The following is a 16,598-nucleotide window of genomic DNA, read 5'->3' on the forward strand; positions in this document are numbered from 1 at the left end:
CTATAGCCAGGGCTGTAAAATGGTCTCAGAGGCTGTAGTTCAAGCTTATATATTTGCCCAAGCGTGTCTTCAGGGACAATTAAAACCTGCAGACTGTAGTAATAGCTGTGATCCCTTGGGTATGGATATGCAACACATTCTGCCTGTGGGGCAGGAAAAACAACTTGGAAGGTTCTTCTGTCTCCCTGCAAGTTTGACAGAACTTGAAGATTGTTTTAGCAGGCTTATTGGGTGGGTTTTGCTGAAACAAAACATTGAGCTATGTATCATAGACAGCACAAAGAAGAGAAAGCTGAAGATTAGTTGGACATGATCCTAGTCTATGTGAGTGGGAATAGATTCCCATCAGATAACTGGGTTTTTTTTAGTAGAAAAAGAAAATTGAAAATGTGTTATTTTGGAGGGGGATAGTTGCAATTGATTTTCAGTACTGGCGTTTTTGATTTGGTTATAATGTTGTGTCAGAAGAAAACTCAACAAAATCTTTCTTTTATTTGGTTTAAGGGTCGTGTTGTGGAAAATATATCGAAAAGGTGTGGAGGATTCCTGAGACAACTTAGTCTGAGGGGATGTCTTGTCGTTGGAGACTCCTCTTTGAAGTAAGTAAGGTCCTAGATTGAGACTTATTTCCTAACTTCTGGATCAAAAGCAATTACTGTTACATTTGTTTGGATTTCTAAGTACTGTCTACTGATCAAAATGGGATACTTAAGTACATATTAAGAACCTTAGAAATTACTAAATAAGACTTCAATTTGAGGTCAAAATGTAGTTACTATCCTTTTTTTTCTGGAGATGAATTAAGAAATGACAATTTCAGGACAATATTCAGGAGATTTTTCAAAATTTTCATTAGTATTATTTTAATCCTAACTTTCCATCTTCAAGCATTTAGTTTTTCCATAAAACTGGCATCATACAGATACAGTTTCATCAAGATGGTAGTCGATTGGGTAGATTTTACTAGTTTGGCCCAGAGATGCCTCTCCCACTGGAAGGAGAAGTAAAGACGGGTGAACAGCATGCCTGCAAAATCAGAAGAGCTGCAGGGTCCTCTTCTTGCAGCACGAGAACAAGCAGGTGACAGCAGCATCTCAGGACAGAGGAAAGGACCCTTCCTCACTGCAGGACATAAATCGAACTGTGCAACTTGTTGAATCCATGTAAGCTTTCTGCCATAAGCAGCCTGATGAGCCAGATTATTCTGTGGCTTCCTCCCTGAGTATTTAAACTCAAATATCCGACCTCCAGCTGAATGGTCGCAAAGCTGTAAGCGCTTGCGGGCTCAGGGAAGATTTGGAGGAAGCCTCTGCATGTGGCTGTTTGCCATCGTCGTGCTTTCTGTCACGGTCACAGGAGGCGGTGAAACTAGTGCAAGAAGCTTGATGGCTTTCAGTCTGGCTTAGCACGGCCAGAATCTTTGTGGGAAATACAAGCACAAAGACTTCTCTGAAGCAGTAGACATTGAGTTAGGATCTTGTAACCTTTAGCTCTTTCTAAGATTTACAACCACATCTAATTCGTTTAATTAGTCTCCAGAACAGATTCATGAGCATTTCTTATGAGTCACCCCTTGTTTCTGTGTAAAAAGTCAGAATCCCTCTCTCTTTGGAGGCTTTAGGTGTTTTAAATAAAAAAAAGCTATCGAGAGTATCACAGGAAGGTGCACTGAAATGCTTGAAAAAGGAAATGTTGAGATTTAAAACATGACTCTGGTTCCAGAGAGTTGGTTTAAAATGAGAGAGAAAAAAAAGATTTCGAACTGATCATATGTAATAGACAGGTACTTGGCATAAGCATATAGCAGTTCAGTGTGTAGCACACGTGTGCTGCGGAGCCGGTCACGCTACCGGCACGAGCAGGCGGTTACCTGAGAGCAGCTGGCACGACGCCCTCAGGGTGCCCCAGAGCACCTAACTGTGCTTGAGAAGCTTCAGGAAGGAAGATGGGTCACCTGTGAAGTATAAGAGGGTGGAAATTACTCAGCAAATGATAAATGCATGAGTTTTAAGACTGCCTTTCGAAGCAAAAGTGAGTTTCATTTTCAGATACTTGGCCTGGAAGTAACCTTTCCTTTCAGGCTTCTTGTGTTGATTCATTTCTGGATATGTTAGTTGTGTAGGTGATACTAATTTTTCCTTTTATCCTTGTAGATCAACCTCTTCTTTAAAAATGCCCAATTAACAAATCAGATATAGGCTATGCAAATAGTGAATGTTTATGGCATCTCTATGAGGATACGTCCCATACTTGAATCTCAAAGGCGGTTTTCTGTTCTGCGATGTACTGCGTGGTGTTCCTGTCTTTCCAAACAATTTGAAGAGTTGTTTGTCTCAATATAAATCTGGCTCCAGTTCATGAATTTTGGAATAGCTGTTTTGAGGATTCAAGTGGAAATTATCACCAGTATAATTTCTTTCGTCCTTTTTTCTTTCTTTCTTTCTTTCTTTCTTTCTTTCTTTCTTTCTTTCTTTCTTTCTTTCTTTCTTTCTTTCTTTCTTTCTTTCTTTCTTTCTTTCTTTCTTTCTTTCTTTCTTTCTTTCTTTCTTTCTTTCTTTCTTTCTTTCTTTCTTTCTGTCTTTCTGTCTTTCTTTTTTCCATTGTTTTCAGTCTACACTGGAGAGCCAGGAAGTTGTTACCAGCTGAGTGTGTAGTGGGATCTGTTAACCACGGCAAGCCTCCAGACAAAACTGTTTTTGTGTGTTTCCTCCACCCCTGCCAATAAAATCCATGCAGTTGGAGGAAACATTGACATAAAAACAGTGCTCTGCAATGCAATGCGGCTGTAAATATTACTCTGCAGAGAGGAAAAGAAAGTTTACATATTTTTTCTAGGTAATTAGTATAATGATACATACAGGCTTTCAACAGTATAATAGCTCCAATCATCTCTAGAGTTCATGCTCAGTAGTGCACACAGATGCATTTTAATTTTTAAAATAATAAATAATAATGTAACCCACAGAGCTTTCTGCTAGGCTTAGGGCCCAATTCTGTGTTATGTAGGGTACGTTCCTTTTCCTTTGATGTTGGAGTGAGCTCCTTTACAAGGGTTCAATAGTGAAATGTATGAAGCAGTTTCCCCAACAGCTCTGTTACACTTAATATTTAATTGATGTGATATTTAAACTTTAAGTTTATTCCCTTAATATTTTTAATTAAGACATTTGAAACAAGTTGGTTCTGCCTTATGTATGACAGAAATAAACACCTTCCTAAAATGGTATCTGGGAGAGGAACAGTACTGGTTTCAGGAGCTACCTAAGACCAAAACTTGTCATAGCAAAAGTAAAAAAGCAACCACTGCCACAGATGTATTTGAAATTTATTTTGTGATTTCTCTGCAACCTGAAGATTAAGCTTTTTGAATGAGATAGATGGAGGTAGGGGGCAGAGCGCACTCTGGTGACTGAATTACGACTTGTGACATTGCTTTAATTCTCCAGTTTTCTGTTGCCGTTTTAGGACCTTTGCACAGAACTGTAGAAACATTGAACACTTAAATCTAAATGGGTGCACAAAAATTACTGACAGGTAAGTCAAAAGTGTTTTTGTTTAACGGTGAAAGTTGGAAAAAGAAGTAGCTGAAGGTATTTTTAGTGTGTCTGCTGTTTTGCAGCACGTGTTACAGTCTTAGTAGATTCTGTTCCAAGCTGAAACATCTGGATCTGACATCTTGTGTAGCCATCACAAACAGCTCTTTGAAAGGTTTAAGGTAAGAAGATTCAATGTTTTGTGTTAAAGAAAAATCATAAAGACCTGTTCAACATTTAATGAAGTAAAAAAAAAAAAAAGGCATGTGCTGGACTTTTAATATTACGTATCAGCACGGACTGTATTCTATATCAGGCACCTCGTGGGTGTAGAGCGTGGTGTTTGTGTGTGGTCTTGTCTCATGACTTCTCTGTAGAGGCCTGGCACAGTCCACTGGCTATCGTTAATTTCTAACAGTGTGTTTAATTTGGGTTTCCCACTGTTATGACTATTTGAAGGCTGGATTTAACTTTATGTATTTTTTTAATTCTCCCAGTGAGGGTTGCAGAAATCTGGAACATTTGAATCTTTCCTGGTGTGATCAGATTACGAAGGATGGTATTGAAGCACTGGTGAAAGGGTGTAGTGGACTAAAAGCTCTATTTCTTAGAGGTTGCACACAGGTACATAATCGCTTGGGTCATCCTTTAGGAATAAAATCTTTTCTTTGGCTTTTTGAAATCTTCATGAATTTGAAAATTTTGTTTTTATTAGTTGTTTTGTTCAGTATTCTTAAATATGTGTGTGTGTGTGTGTGTGTATTTCGTGGGCTGCTTTTCTTTGCTTTTAATTTCCTGTTTCTTTTCCTATGTTCAATTTAATTGCTAATGTAGTTAGAAGATGAAGCACTGAAACACATTCAAAATCACTGCCATGAACTTGTAATCCTGAATTTGCAATCTTGCACAGTAAGTATTTGAAACTTCAAAAGATGCATTCTCTAAGAGTCATGAACTTTTTTAGGATCTTACTGAATTGAATTGGTACACATAAATTTATAGAATTTTATGTGAGGGTGGATTTGGGATGTTTGTTTTTCTTTCCTCATAGCTTTTAAATGTAGCAAGTGCAAAAATTCAGTGTATTCATTTAACGTAATCGCCACTTACAGAATAGTTCCTTTTCGCAATCACAATGGCATGTGTATCTCTCAAATCAGAAGAAATCAGAAAATTCCAAAAATTAGGATATTTTGAGAGACATAGCCAGAAACTATTTGTTTGATGTTGGACTCGTTGTTGTTGTTATTAAAACAAAACAAAACTGTTTTCTCATCTGCAAATAATGCAAGTCCTTCTAGACCTACAAACAGAAGACAAGACTTGTGACTTTCTGCCTAGAATAATTTCTATTTGACAGAACAATTTTCATTAAAACACATTGAAACCTGCAGTGTTTGGAGGGGGAAAACTTTTGTGTTGAACTGCTATTATTTCTCATCTTGTTTTCATTTTTGAAAAGCAGTATGTGGTAATGGGTAGTCTCAGGAATATGCTATGGTAATAGGAACATACCTAGATGATTTGCTCATAGAAGGACTATGTATTTTCAAAAGACATTAGAGATCTTTGTTATTATTGCAAGTATGATGGTAATCCAGGAAATAAAATAGACTAAGGTCAGCATGAAGGATTTGTCGTTCAGCAGAAAAATAATTGAAGTAGGAATTGGAGAACAGAACACTTTTTGCAGAAGAGAGGACTTAATAAAATGGATATGTAAACAAAATATTAACAATATTCCTCTCCTCCAATAAGCGACGTCCCATTGCTGTTTTGTGTGCAGCTGCAACAGGGGTATTTCTTACCTTACATGTCTGTTTTGGAGAAAAAAAAAATTAAAAAATATATGTCATCTTCCAAAATTAGAGTTACTTTTATTAGAAAGCCAAGTACAGAATAATTTTGGGAAAAGGATAAAAATAGTCCTTTGAATTAAATCTTTCAGCTAGGGACAACTGCAGGGCAAACCTGGCCTCTAAATTAAAGTTTTGTGAAGGAAGGGTGAAGTATAATTGCCTATGGTAGCCCTTGCTTTGAAAGTTACCTGTCTGCGAAGGGCACTGACCCCTTCAAGGGTCTTGCTGTGGTGGCCAGCTCATTCGCTGCAGAGCTCGCCAAGCTCTCTGGCCCTCAGTTCCTGAGCTTGTTACTGTGCATAGTCATTGTAATGAAAGACCTTAATTCTGCTGAAAGGCAATGTATTTCACACTATATAACTACCATTAAAAAAAATGGGCTATTTGAAAATGATAAAGCAAAACAAAATAGGAGAACAATAACAAGTAACTCTGTACCTCAGATTGCCTTAGAATAGTGCTCTAGACCTGTGGGAAAATGTAAGCAGGAAAGGAGCATGTGTCTGTGTTGACTGTCTTCAAAGTGTTAGCAGACAACATGGTTTCACAATGGTATTTTGTGTTTAAAGATGGACAGGGTGCCGTGGTTATATACAACATGACACCATCCCTTCAGAAATGAGACTTTTGTTCTCAGCAGATTACTTGACACTAGAGTAACTTGAACCTTTCTATGTGTTGCAGCAAATTTCAGATGAAGGCATTGTAAAAATCTGCCGAGGCTGCCATAGACTTCAGTCACTGTGTGTTTCTGGTTGTAGCAACCTTACAGATGCTTCTCTCACAGCACTGGGTCTAAACTGTCCGAGGCTGAAGTGAGTATGTCGTGAGTATGGCGGGTTGTCACTGGCCTCATGTAAGCAGTTCCCTTCTGAAGGGTAGCAGCTGATATCGGCAGGTTTGATTTAGCTCTATGTTGTTTACTTTACTTTTGTAATCAAAGCAAAACAGCGAGTCTGAAGTATGAAATGAACCTAAACCAGGTTCTGGTCTTCAGTGTAATTAACTGCTATGTGAATGTAGTGCATTGTATTAAGAAGGAAGAAGGATAATATATGACAAAACGTGCTGAACCTAGTAGTTCAATACTGTGCTTCTAACTAAATATTTTAGGTACTAATTGCAAGCCAGAAGAAAAGAAAACATAAAGCCTATTAATTATTTTTTAGAAGGTAAGAATGTCTGTAGTTGTGTAGTATCTTGTGATGTTTTATACCTGGTGACTTTTCACAGTGTGTATTCTACTATGGTTTTTATGCCATCCTTTGCCTTGCAAAAAAATAGCGAAATCACACTGAAGTACCATGTTTACCAGTTTTATTACAAATGTATTTTAGTATTATGCTCTGCAGTACATCCTGACACTCTCAGACAGTGCAATATGCTGATATACAGAGTCCTTTCAGCTGACTGAGTGAAAAAAGATTTGGTTACTTTAGGAAATCCTTCCTTAAGACCTCGGCAAAACTGGATCCCAAAGTGATGGTCTCCTTCACGTAGCTATTTATAGGTACCAAAGCTTGTGTGTGACCTTGGGGCTTAGGAAGTTTCCAACAAAATTAAAAGTTTTCCCTAGAAAGTGGTGCTGCTTTTACTAGCTTGTTTGTTTTGGTTCTATGATTTCTCTAGTTCTTTCAATTCACACCTCACTTTTTGGAAATCAAAGGAAATTTAAAATGCTATATTAGTTGCAGTTAGTTGTTGTTAGTGAGGGGAGTAGAAGCGTAGCAAGAATCATTTTTCTGAAGGAGATCATAGAAGATCATGGAATGCTTAAGGTTGGAAGGGACCTCTAGAGATCATCTAGTCCAAGCCCCCTGCACACGCAGGGTCACCTAGAGCACGTGGCACAGGACTGCGTCCAAGTGAGGTTTGAAGATCTCCAGAGAAGGAGACTCCACAACCTCTCTGGGCAGCCTGTTCCAGTGCTCTGTCACCCTCACTGTTAAGGAATTTTTCTTTAAGTTCCTGTGGAACTTCTGATGCTTTCGTTTGTGGCCATCACCTCTAGTTCTGTCAGTGGCCACCAGTGAAAAGAGGCCAGCACCATCCTCCTCACTGCCTCCCTTGAGGTACTTATAGACACTGATCAGATCCCCTCTCAGCCTTCTCTTCTCCAGGCTGAACAGGCCAAGCTCCCTCAGCTTCTCCTCATAGGGCAGATGTTCCAGGCCCCTGATCATCCTTGTGGCCCTGCGCTGGACTCTCTCCAGCAGCTCCACATCCCTCTTGTACTGTGGAGCCCAGAACTGGACACAGTGCTCCAGATGTGGCCTCACCAGGGCTGAGTAGAGGGGCAGGAGAATATTTAACATGTTCTTAACAGGAAATAGCTATTAATCTAAAACAGGCCTTTTTGTTACATAAACTGTTAGCGTCTGTTTGTGCCACGAGGGGGAAGGCTTGCATCATTTTTCTCCTGCAACAAGGTACACTATGTAAAGAAGTAAGGAATATGGCTTTTCGCAGTCATCGCTGCAGAGACGTGCATGATGCACAGGTAGATGGTGCAGATAACTACAGCTAGGCCTTCAGGACCATGTATTGAAAATACTTGATTAAAAATATATTGGAAATCAAAGGGAAATGGAGTTCCACACTTGTTTTATGAATATTTTGTTGCTGAATGTGAAAGAAAACTTGCAGGAACCGAACTTTGGCACCTCTGTTAGACTGTCTGAGGGAGCTTTTGAATGTTTTCTGTTCTGTGCAGTCCCCCTCTGCTCAGAGATCTCAGGTATTTTGCTACGCTGCTTCCTATGGTAGTGCTCATGTCTGCAACTGCAACAACCTCTCTAGAAGTGTTACTTCCTTTGGAAGAAAATTCAGGGCATGACCAGTTCTACCTAATTGGTCTAGGGGACAGTATCCATCAGCTATATTTTTTTTCCTTTATCAAGATACATCAGTCTTTTATGGAACCTTTTTATAGCTGCTCTATTAAATGCTCAATAGTTTATCTCTTTCCTTCTCTCTCTCTCCTTTTTTTTTTTCTTTTAAAGTGTTTTTAATGTTAAAATACAGGTAGGAGAAGGACCCATGAATGCCATGGGTATTCTGCAGAATATCCTTGTCTAGGCTTGTGAGAGAGCTAGGAGTCATGTCTAGGAGCTGTTCTTTCCTACCTGACTGCCTAGTGCTGTGGTTCCACCTCATTCATTATGATACTTCGCTTGGGAAGCACCATTAATGGGTACTCACTAGTGGTGCTGGTTGGGGCAGTTGATCTTTCTTATTTATTTATATATTTATTTGTCACTTCTACTTCCCAGCTTGTTTCCAGATGGATAACTATCGGGTGTTACCTGATAGACGTGTAGACATGTACAAAACATGTCTGTTATTTTCTTTAAAGTTGTCTTTTGGCTTCAGTAGTTCAAGCTCTTTGTTTTCTGGTGTCTTGCTTCACAGTGCTTGCTTTGTGCACGTGCTCTCAGAAAGAATTTCTAGTATCTAGTTCCTCTTTTTTCTTTTTTATCTTTTGTGGCTTCATGTTTTCAGAGGCAGTTTTTTTTCTGGAGCCTTTATCAACGTTTTTCTTAACTTTCTATATTCTCCTGTGTCTTTCTTCAGATAACACATCAGAAAACGTAAGCATTATGGTATCTTGCTGAAATAGGAGTTTAAAATGTGTGTAATTATGTATAATATTTCCATTAACTGCTGAGAACGATTTGAGGATTGATTTTCATTTGTTCTGTGAGCTATTGAGTCTTCTAATAAGCTGGAGTCTGCCTAGTGCTTTTTTAATTGCCAATCCCTGTGACATAAAGACAAACAAACAGATTTGCTATGAAGAGCTTTAGGTTGCAGAAGATAGGTGTGTATCAGAAACTCATTTGCTTTCGTTATGTTAATGTTTCCTTTAACATTTGAAACTCTTTCAGGATTTTGGAAGCTGCGAGGTGTTCACATCTCACAGATGCTGGTTTTACCCTTTTAGCACGGGTAAGGGCTATTTCTGAAAGTAAAAGTTAAAGCTCACCTGGTTTTCATTGCTGCTGAACAGCTGAGAGTTGATGTAGACCTGCTGGGAGGGAATCTGAGAACAGAAAAAACAAGGTAGAAGGAAGCTAGTGGAGAATGGAACTGGAAAGTGATTTTGTTTTTGGTTTCTGCTTAGAGCTGCAACCTCATCTGTTTTTACCTCTATCCTTACATTTTTTTTTAATTCTCTCTTTTTATTCCACCTACTCTCCCCATTGGAGTATTTTCAAATTGTATATATTTAGATTATTCTGAGCATAATTTGTTGCCATAAATGTATTTACAACCATATAGCATAAGCTTGTGCCTTGAGTCATGCCGTAAGTATGTAAAGTAATTTGGTTGTACCAAATTCTTAGAGTTATATGCTTGCTGGCATAGGAAAACTGAGAAAAAAAAATTAATGTGTAAAAAAAAAAAAAGGCGCATTCACACTGCTTATCCTGACTGTGAGTGAAACTTCTCCAGCCACGCTGGGTATGACATTTCTGATCAGTCGGCCCTGCAGTTTGGGGCTTTGACAGTCGCCCTAGGCCGCCTCTGGGAGCAGCAGGGTGGGAGGTTTCTCCCGGCCACCCAAACGGGGCACGGGGCAGCGCTGGGCGCTGGTGCCCTCTGCTCTGCTGTGGGCTCAGCAGCTCTGGTCACGCAGCTACGTCATGGTGGGGGAATCACCCGTGACCAGCTACTGAAAGCCATTCTCAAAGCTTACCAGGATCTCGCGGGATACTGGAAAAATTCCTTGTATTATTACTTGTTGTTGGTGGGTGTTTTTCAGAGATGTTAACAAATGTGGAGCACAGCTTTGTCCTAGCAGCAAAGTGGACAATATTTTGCAATTTTTGGCATGTTTTCAGCATATTTTACAATTTTTGGCAGAGCAAATAGTTTTAAAATTTCATACTAAAGCATGGAAGTAAAGAGAGATATTTCAGGGGCTTAAGTGTCTTTCAGATCACTTTGGTGTAAGTTTCTGTACACAGGAGTTGGACTTAGGTTACACAGCTTAGTTAGTTACCTCCACTACACAGGATATAAACCTTGTAGGTTTGAACTGAAGGTGACTGACAGAGAAGGAAGGGAAGCTGCCTGTCCAGGCTTTACAGGACAAGGAGAAACTTCACCCAGTAAGAAGAAAAAAAGGATGGAAATGGACAAGCTGGGAGCAGGAGGACTGCATTGTTTGTGGAATTCTTTTTGTCCTTTAGTGACCAAATACCTAAAGGGATTTAAACGTACCCTTGCAGGCTGTGTTTTCCCCTACAGCTAGTCCTGGGATGGTTTTATGTCAATGTTTGATTATTTAATCTTCTGTTTATGTTTTTTAGAATTGCCATGAGCTGGAAAAGATGGACTTGGAAGAATGTGTTCTGGTGAGATTTAATGTATTAAAAAGTGTTTTGAATATCCAGTGTGAGAATGTAGTGCCCTTAAGAATATTAGCACTCTGAGTTAAATCTGCTTTATTTTTATTAATACTTGTTGGGTTATTGATAGTAAATAAAAGTAATTATTGGGAAAAAATTACAAAAGGAAATACATGAAAAGTAACAGATAACTGGGTGTTTTCCAGAAAAGTGTGTGGTAGAGGAATGCCTTCATCCAGTAGGGAAAGGGGTAGCTTATTTGACCTGTTCGCTGTTTCTACTTACAGTTGCTTGTTTGTGTGTGTGTGTGTGATTTTCTTCTAGATAACTGACAGCACATTGATACAACTTTCTATTCACTGTCCTAAGCTACAAGCACTGGTAAGTTTATCTCTGCATTTGCATTTACAAAATAAAGACAGGCTATCACACCCTATCTAGAAAAATGACTAGATACTGTGCAAAATATATGCAAGTTTCCGGAGTATTCCAAAGGAGCACCTCAGTCCTGAAGATATTTAAATGTATTGTCTTACCCAAAATTATCATCAAATCAGTAATAACCAGAAAGCTTAGATTTTATGGTTTACATCCTTCAACTGTAATTAGTTTTGTTCAAGTAAAACTTCTAATAAGTAACTTACAGTAACCGTGTTCCTTACAGATACAATCCTTAAGGAACAGGAAAGAGTAACTTACAAGTTACAGATTAAAATATGTCAAATATTGAATAAATCAAGTCTCTCGATGAAACTATATGCAAATTCCAGCCAGTAATTGTTTTTGCATGCAAGAGATTTTTCCCAAGGACTGGATTTACATAGTAAATTTTGTCAGGTTTTGTTACATGGTCTTTCAAAAAGAATTGGAGAAGACTGTTATGCTTTAGCAGGGTACCCAAGTGTGCACTGTTTTAAAGAACTATTTTTTTAGATAGTGGCTGTTTTAGCTGTTGTAGTTGTTTGTTTGGCAGTCAAGGTACCTCAGAATTACTAGACCTCACAACAGAGGTTCCTGTATTTGGGGAATTTGGGAAAACCCCCCCAGTATTGGGGTCCAGTTGTCCGATAAGTGTAGATCTCTCCTATACTTCCTTAAATGTCCCTGAGAGAAAAAGTATCTTTATCATCTGTTCTTAGACAGGATTAAAGAAAGGTTTATGGCATCATTAATTGAACTGTCTTATCACTGCCTCTGCTTATACACCCCTAGCTTAGTGCTACTAACATAGCAACAGTGAGGGGGGAGAGAGAGATTTTAAAAAGTAGCTGTATTCAGTTTTCAGATTGTTTTTATTTTTGCTCATTAATTGTCCCACATCGTTTTTGGCCCGCCATTCTGCATGTTAAGGCAAACAAGGGCTGTCAGGAGACAGGAGCAGTTTTTTGGGACTCCTTTCCTTCTTTTGCCAGACATATGGTTTTGTATTATAACTCCAAATATTGGCAGTCTGTTTCAGAACTTGTCAGAGATTTTCTATACCAGTTTTGCTGATACTTTACTGAAAGTGTTATAAGAACTAATGATTTTCAAGTATTTTTCTTAATCTGCTGCTGTTTCTTAGTTACCAGGGAGCCCCTTCCTCTCTGTGTCAGCCCACATACGGTGAAATGTAAAATAACACATAATTTGAAAGGGCATGAGAAGAATTTGAACTCTCTGTTCATGTAGATATCCCATGTGTAACAAGGGTGCATAGTCAGATTGTACCTGAACAGTGTTGGGTGAGAATTACAGGCAAAGGAAAAAAACAACCAACACAACAGAATAGCAGAGCCAAGTACTCCCACATTAACTCGTCTTGATACTTGACATGTGAAATCAGGTATTATTGTGGGTTCTGTAAACTCTTTTGTGGCTGTGCTTTAGCATATACTTACGTTATACCTGCCCTTTAAACAAATATTTCGGAGTTGCAGAAATTGTCTTCGAATTTGTTTCTTGGTGTTTGGTGACCAATAATGAAAATGAGCAAAACCACTGCTAGATCAAGTGCCCCTTCACCAGCTCCAGGTACTGAACTGCTTTACTGGATAGAAGTAACTTTGAATACATTTCTGTATTAGAGAAACTGTAAAATACTCTTGGATATTCCTGGAGCTGCGAAAGCAGTTGAATTCTTCAGTTATGTCAATCATGCTGTTTCTTACTCACATAGTATTTTGTGCCTCCTTTGATTTGTAACCATCACTTAATTAAGTTTATTTTTAAAATGACCATTTGTAGTTATAAATTCGATATTGTTAACTCCTTCTACCAGATCATGAAGCCAGAAAATGTATACAGACAGTATATTTGTTTTATGAGATTTGTTCTGGGACAGCTGTACATCCTGTCTTGTCCATGCGGTGCCTCGGGAAGGCTGGAGTTCATCAGCCGCTTCCTTCCCGGCCCGGCCTACTCTTAACTAGCCAGTCGGCTCCTGCTGCAACCAGCGTCTTCACGTAGCCTCCTGGCCTTCCTCGAAACCACAGTCTGTTGTACATGTTCTTTAACTCCTCAATTGCCGATAGTCTCCAGGCTGAGCATCAGTTAAAGTGCTCAGAGTGCCTGTGTAAAGAAGGCAGATAGATGAAAGAGCTAAAGTATTTAACGAGTTAATAGGCTTTCTTCATCAGTTGCTGTCTGAAAAATACTTTTGTCAAGGAAAAGCTACAAAACCAGACTAGACTTTAGACTGAGATCTGACACTGCTGCAGAAAAGATCTGCTCCTGCAGGTCTGCAAGATTTTTATTTCTCTTGTTATTCATTGGGGATAAAGTGCTAAATGCTCAGAGTTGTCATGAATTTGGATTTGGCAACTCAGTCCGTTCTAATCATTCCTTATCTGTGTGCACTTGCACAAACTTGTTCCTGGTGATATGTATTAAAAACTGACTGGATTAGGGTGGCTGTGAAGCTGTAATTAATTCCTGTCCGGAGAGTCCCATCTACTATTGTTTTCTCCAAGTTCACCCTTGAAAGTTGCCTTCTATTTCTGGCACCCTGTAGAAGCTGTTTGGCCCTCACAGTGGCTGAGGTGTGTGGCAGCTGGCAAAGGATTTTTCCACGGCCCTCTAAAGCAGAGGGCTCTCAGGAGTTTGCCAGCGACGCAACTTTACAACTAACCAACTTCAGATTCTGAAGTGAAGCTGCACATCAGCTGCAGCCACTCTGGCTAATTCTTCATGCCACTGTCTCGCCTGGATTTCAGCACTGTGTTCTTTGAACTGGATTAACCACTCTGAGGATACAGCCTGGAGGGACTGATTTGGGATAAAAGTGCTCTCTTTTTCCCTGTTTTAGAGCTTGTCTCACTGTGAATTGATCACCGATGATGGGATTCTTCATCTGAGCAACAGTACCTGTGGGCATGAGAGGCTGCAAGTACTAGAGCTTGATAACTGTCTTCTCATCACTGACGTGACGCTGGAGCACCTGGAGAACTGCCACAACCTGGAGAGAATTGAGCTGTACGACTGCCAGCAGGTCACGCGAGCCGGGATCAAAAGAATCCGAGTACGTGGGGGGCGCTTGATCCAGGGAATGGCCTGAGCGCGTGGGAACCTGCAGCCATCCCAGGCAAGGCAGGAAAGAACAAGAGTAGCATCAAGTTCCCATCTCTAGGGACTAATCACAGCCTTTCTATATGAGCAGTAGTAATTGTCTGTCTGTGCTTCAAGGCAGTTGTGCTGTTGGATGATCAGAGCTTTTCACATACGTATTTTTAAATATGGGTTTTCAGACTTTTAAGGTTGTGCAGTGACACTCTTTAACTCTCCCCAAGGATGCATTATTAATATACAGAGCTGATAGTAAAGCATATGAAAACTTCAGTTAATAGGGTGCAGGGCAGGAACCTGGAAACAGACTCAAGTCTTTTCCTCCAAGAACTTGCCCGTGGAGCAGGGAGCGCCTTAGCTCCCCTCAGGAGCAGCGTTCAGCCTCCGGCTGCGCAGGCTCCCGCACACACACACCCTCCTGCCCCGGGAAGCTCATCCCACCCTGTCCGGTCCACGCTGCCCTCTAGCATGAGAGCGCCAGGGAACATGGGAGCACGGGCACAGCCAAGTCGTTCTGTGGTAGCCAGGAATCCCGCTCTCCTCTGGAGCAGAGCACGGAGCTGTTGTGACGGAGAGCTCCCGCTTTGGCTGAGCGGGGCCATATTGGGAAATAAGGGGGACCCCCGGCAGGTGAGAGTGCCCAGCACTGGAGTGGCTCAGCTGGCCAGGACACTAGTGTTACACGGCAGGACAGGACAGGACAGCCCAAGTACTATCAACCAGCTAGGTAGATGCTTTGTTGGCTTACCAGCCTTCGCAGGAGCTGCCTTGTTGGCAGTGGTCGTGGCGTGCTGTTCCTCATGAATAGTAATTCATGTGGCATGTCTTATTTCCCATTAAACCAGAGTTTTCCTCCCCAGGCTCATCTACCTCATGTGAAAGTTCATGCTTACTTTGCTCCAGTGACTCCCCCTCCTTCGGTGGGAGGGGGCGGACAGCGCCTCTGCAGATGCTGCATTATTCTTTGACAGTAAGTGCATCCCAGAGAAAATCTGAGTTCTTTTTTGTTGAAGAAAAGAGTTGGACTGATGGTGGCTGGGAGGAGTCAGTTTCCTGACAGTTGTAATGGTGATGTTTGGTCACCCGGTTTTGTGACAAGAAAGCATTTTTCCAGGTGAAAATCCTACCATAATACGCAGCTGTGGATTACGTAAGTTGGTGATACTGGTTTGTATTGGTACCTCCATCCCTCTGTTGGCATGAGAACTGAGTACTTGGTCGAACGCGGGGCCGTTTCAGCGCAGCAGCCACGCAGTGGGACTTCCCTTGACCTGGGAGCTGCTCTGCGTTCTCAAGCGCGCGCCGGGGGGCACTTCAGCGCACTGCGGAGCTCCAGCCAGTCCCCCCAAAAGAGGAACTGCACTTCTGGAACACGCAAGACAGAGGCAGTTTCAGGTTTAAGGACAAATCAGCTTTAGATGTTGACCAAAAATGCAAGGTAATCATGAGCTCTTATAGCAAAACAGTGTACTTGTTCACGGTTCAGCTTCATGTTTCATTATAATGGGCCACAAGAGGCAATGTCAAAAGGTAAAATAGTACCTCCAGACAACACTATAAATAGAAATCCTTTTTCCAGATTTTTGCAATCTGGCAAGTAGCTCTGGCAGAACCACGTGTTCCTGTAAGGCTCTGCCGCCCACCCAAGCACCTTCTGCGCCCTGGGGCCGCCCGCCTGGGCTGCGGGCGCTGGAGCCGGGCGCTCTGCGCCCTTCCCGCCACCTCCTCGGCCGCAGGGAAACGGGGAAGAGCAACCTGGGATCCGGCTTTCCTACACACCCTGCCGTCCAGCAGGGAACTCAATCCCAGCTCCCTGTGCTGCCCTTTAGGGACCTTAGCAAGCACAGAGACAAATAAACCTGGAGGCAGGAGCTGAACCAAACCAAGCCGGTTTTAAAAATCTGGAGGGGAAAGAAAAAAGAAAAAAAGCCAGACTCTTCACATTTGGTTATTTAAGAATCTGCCAACTTGTTTCTAATAATAAAAATCCAAGTATTAACTCTTAAGGCCATACTTTCATCCTTAGTTTTCCAGTGCTAGAGGGTTAGATAAACTTTTCTATATTAAGCCACCTAATTATCTACGATAAACTACTCGGCAGTTCAGAAAGCTTTTCTGTGCAAGACTGATCGTGTGTGTGTGTGTGTGCGCGCGTTTTCAAAGAGTTCAGGGCCTGCGTCTCTGGTCCAACCTAACAGAAATACCGGCTTCACTGAGAAGCAGTTGGTGAAACCACTGGGTAACAGAAAAGTTTCCCCAACACTTAAAAGTGTTTCTAAACAAGTGAGTGTGACCGTTAAGAGAATTTT

General features: G+C 40.9%; 1 protein-coding gene across 1 annotated transcript; it reads left to right on the forward strand.

Moving 5' to 3' along the window:
- Window positions 1-505: 505 nt before the first annotated feature.
- On the forward strand, window positions 506-15,478 carry FBXL2 (F-box and leucine rich repeat protein 2). Its single transcript, XM_088520876.1, has 11 exons — window positions 506-599; window positions 3,466-3,534; window positions 3,601-3,715; window positions 4,031-4,157; window positions 4,368-4,442; window positions 6,077-6,207; window positions 9,280-9,340; window positions 10,708-10,752; window positions 11,071-11,127; window positions 14,033-14,245; window positions 15,150-15,478. Exons 2-11 carry the CDS (start codon window positions 3,510-3,512, stop codon window positions 15,255-15,257), a joined length of 957 nt encoding a protein of 318 aa, XP_088377002.1. The 5' UTR covers window positions 506-599; window positions 3,466-3,509; the 3' UTR covers window positions 15,258-15,478.
- The last annotated feature ends 1,120 nt before the right edge of the window (window positions 15,479-16,598 follow it).

The sequence above is a fragment of the Tinamus guttatus genome, unplaced genomic scaffold (genome assembly GCF_059628265.1).
Source record: "Tinamus guttatus ecotype Peru unplaced genomic scaffold, ASM5962826v1 Tinamus_guttatus_pri_ptg000104l, whole genome shotgun sequence".
Classification (NCBI taxonomy): Eukaryota; Metazoa; Chordata; class Aves; order Tinamiformes; family Tinamidae; genus Tinamus; species Tinamus guttatus.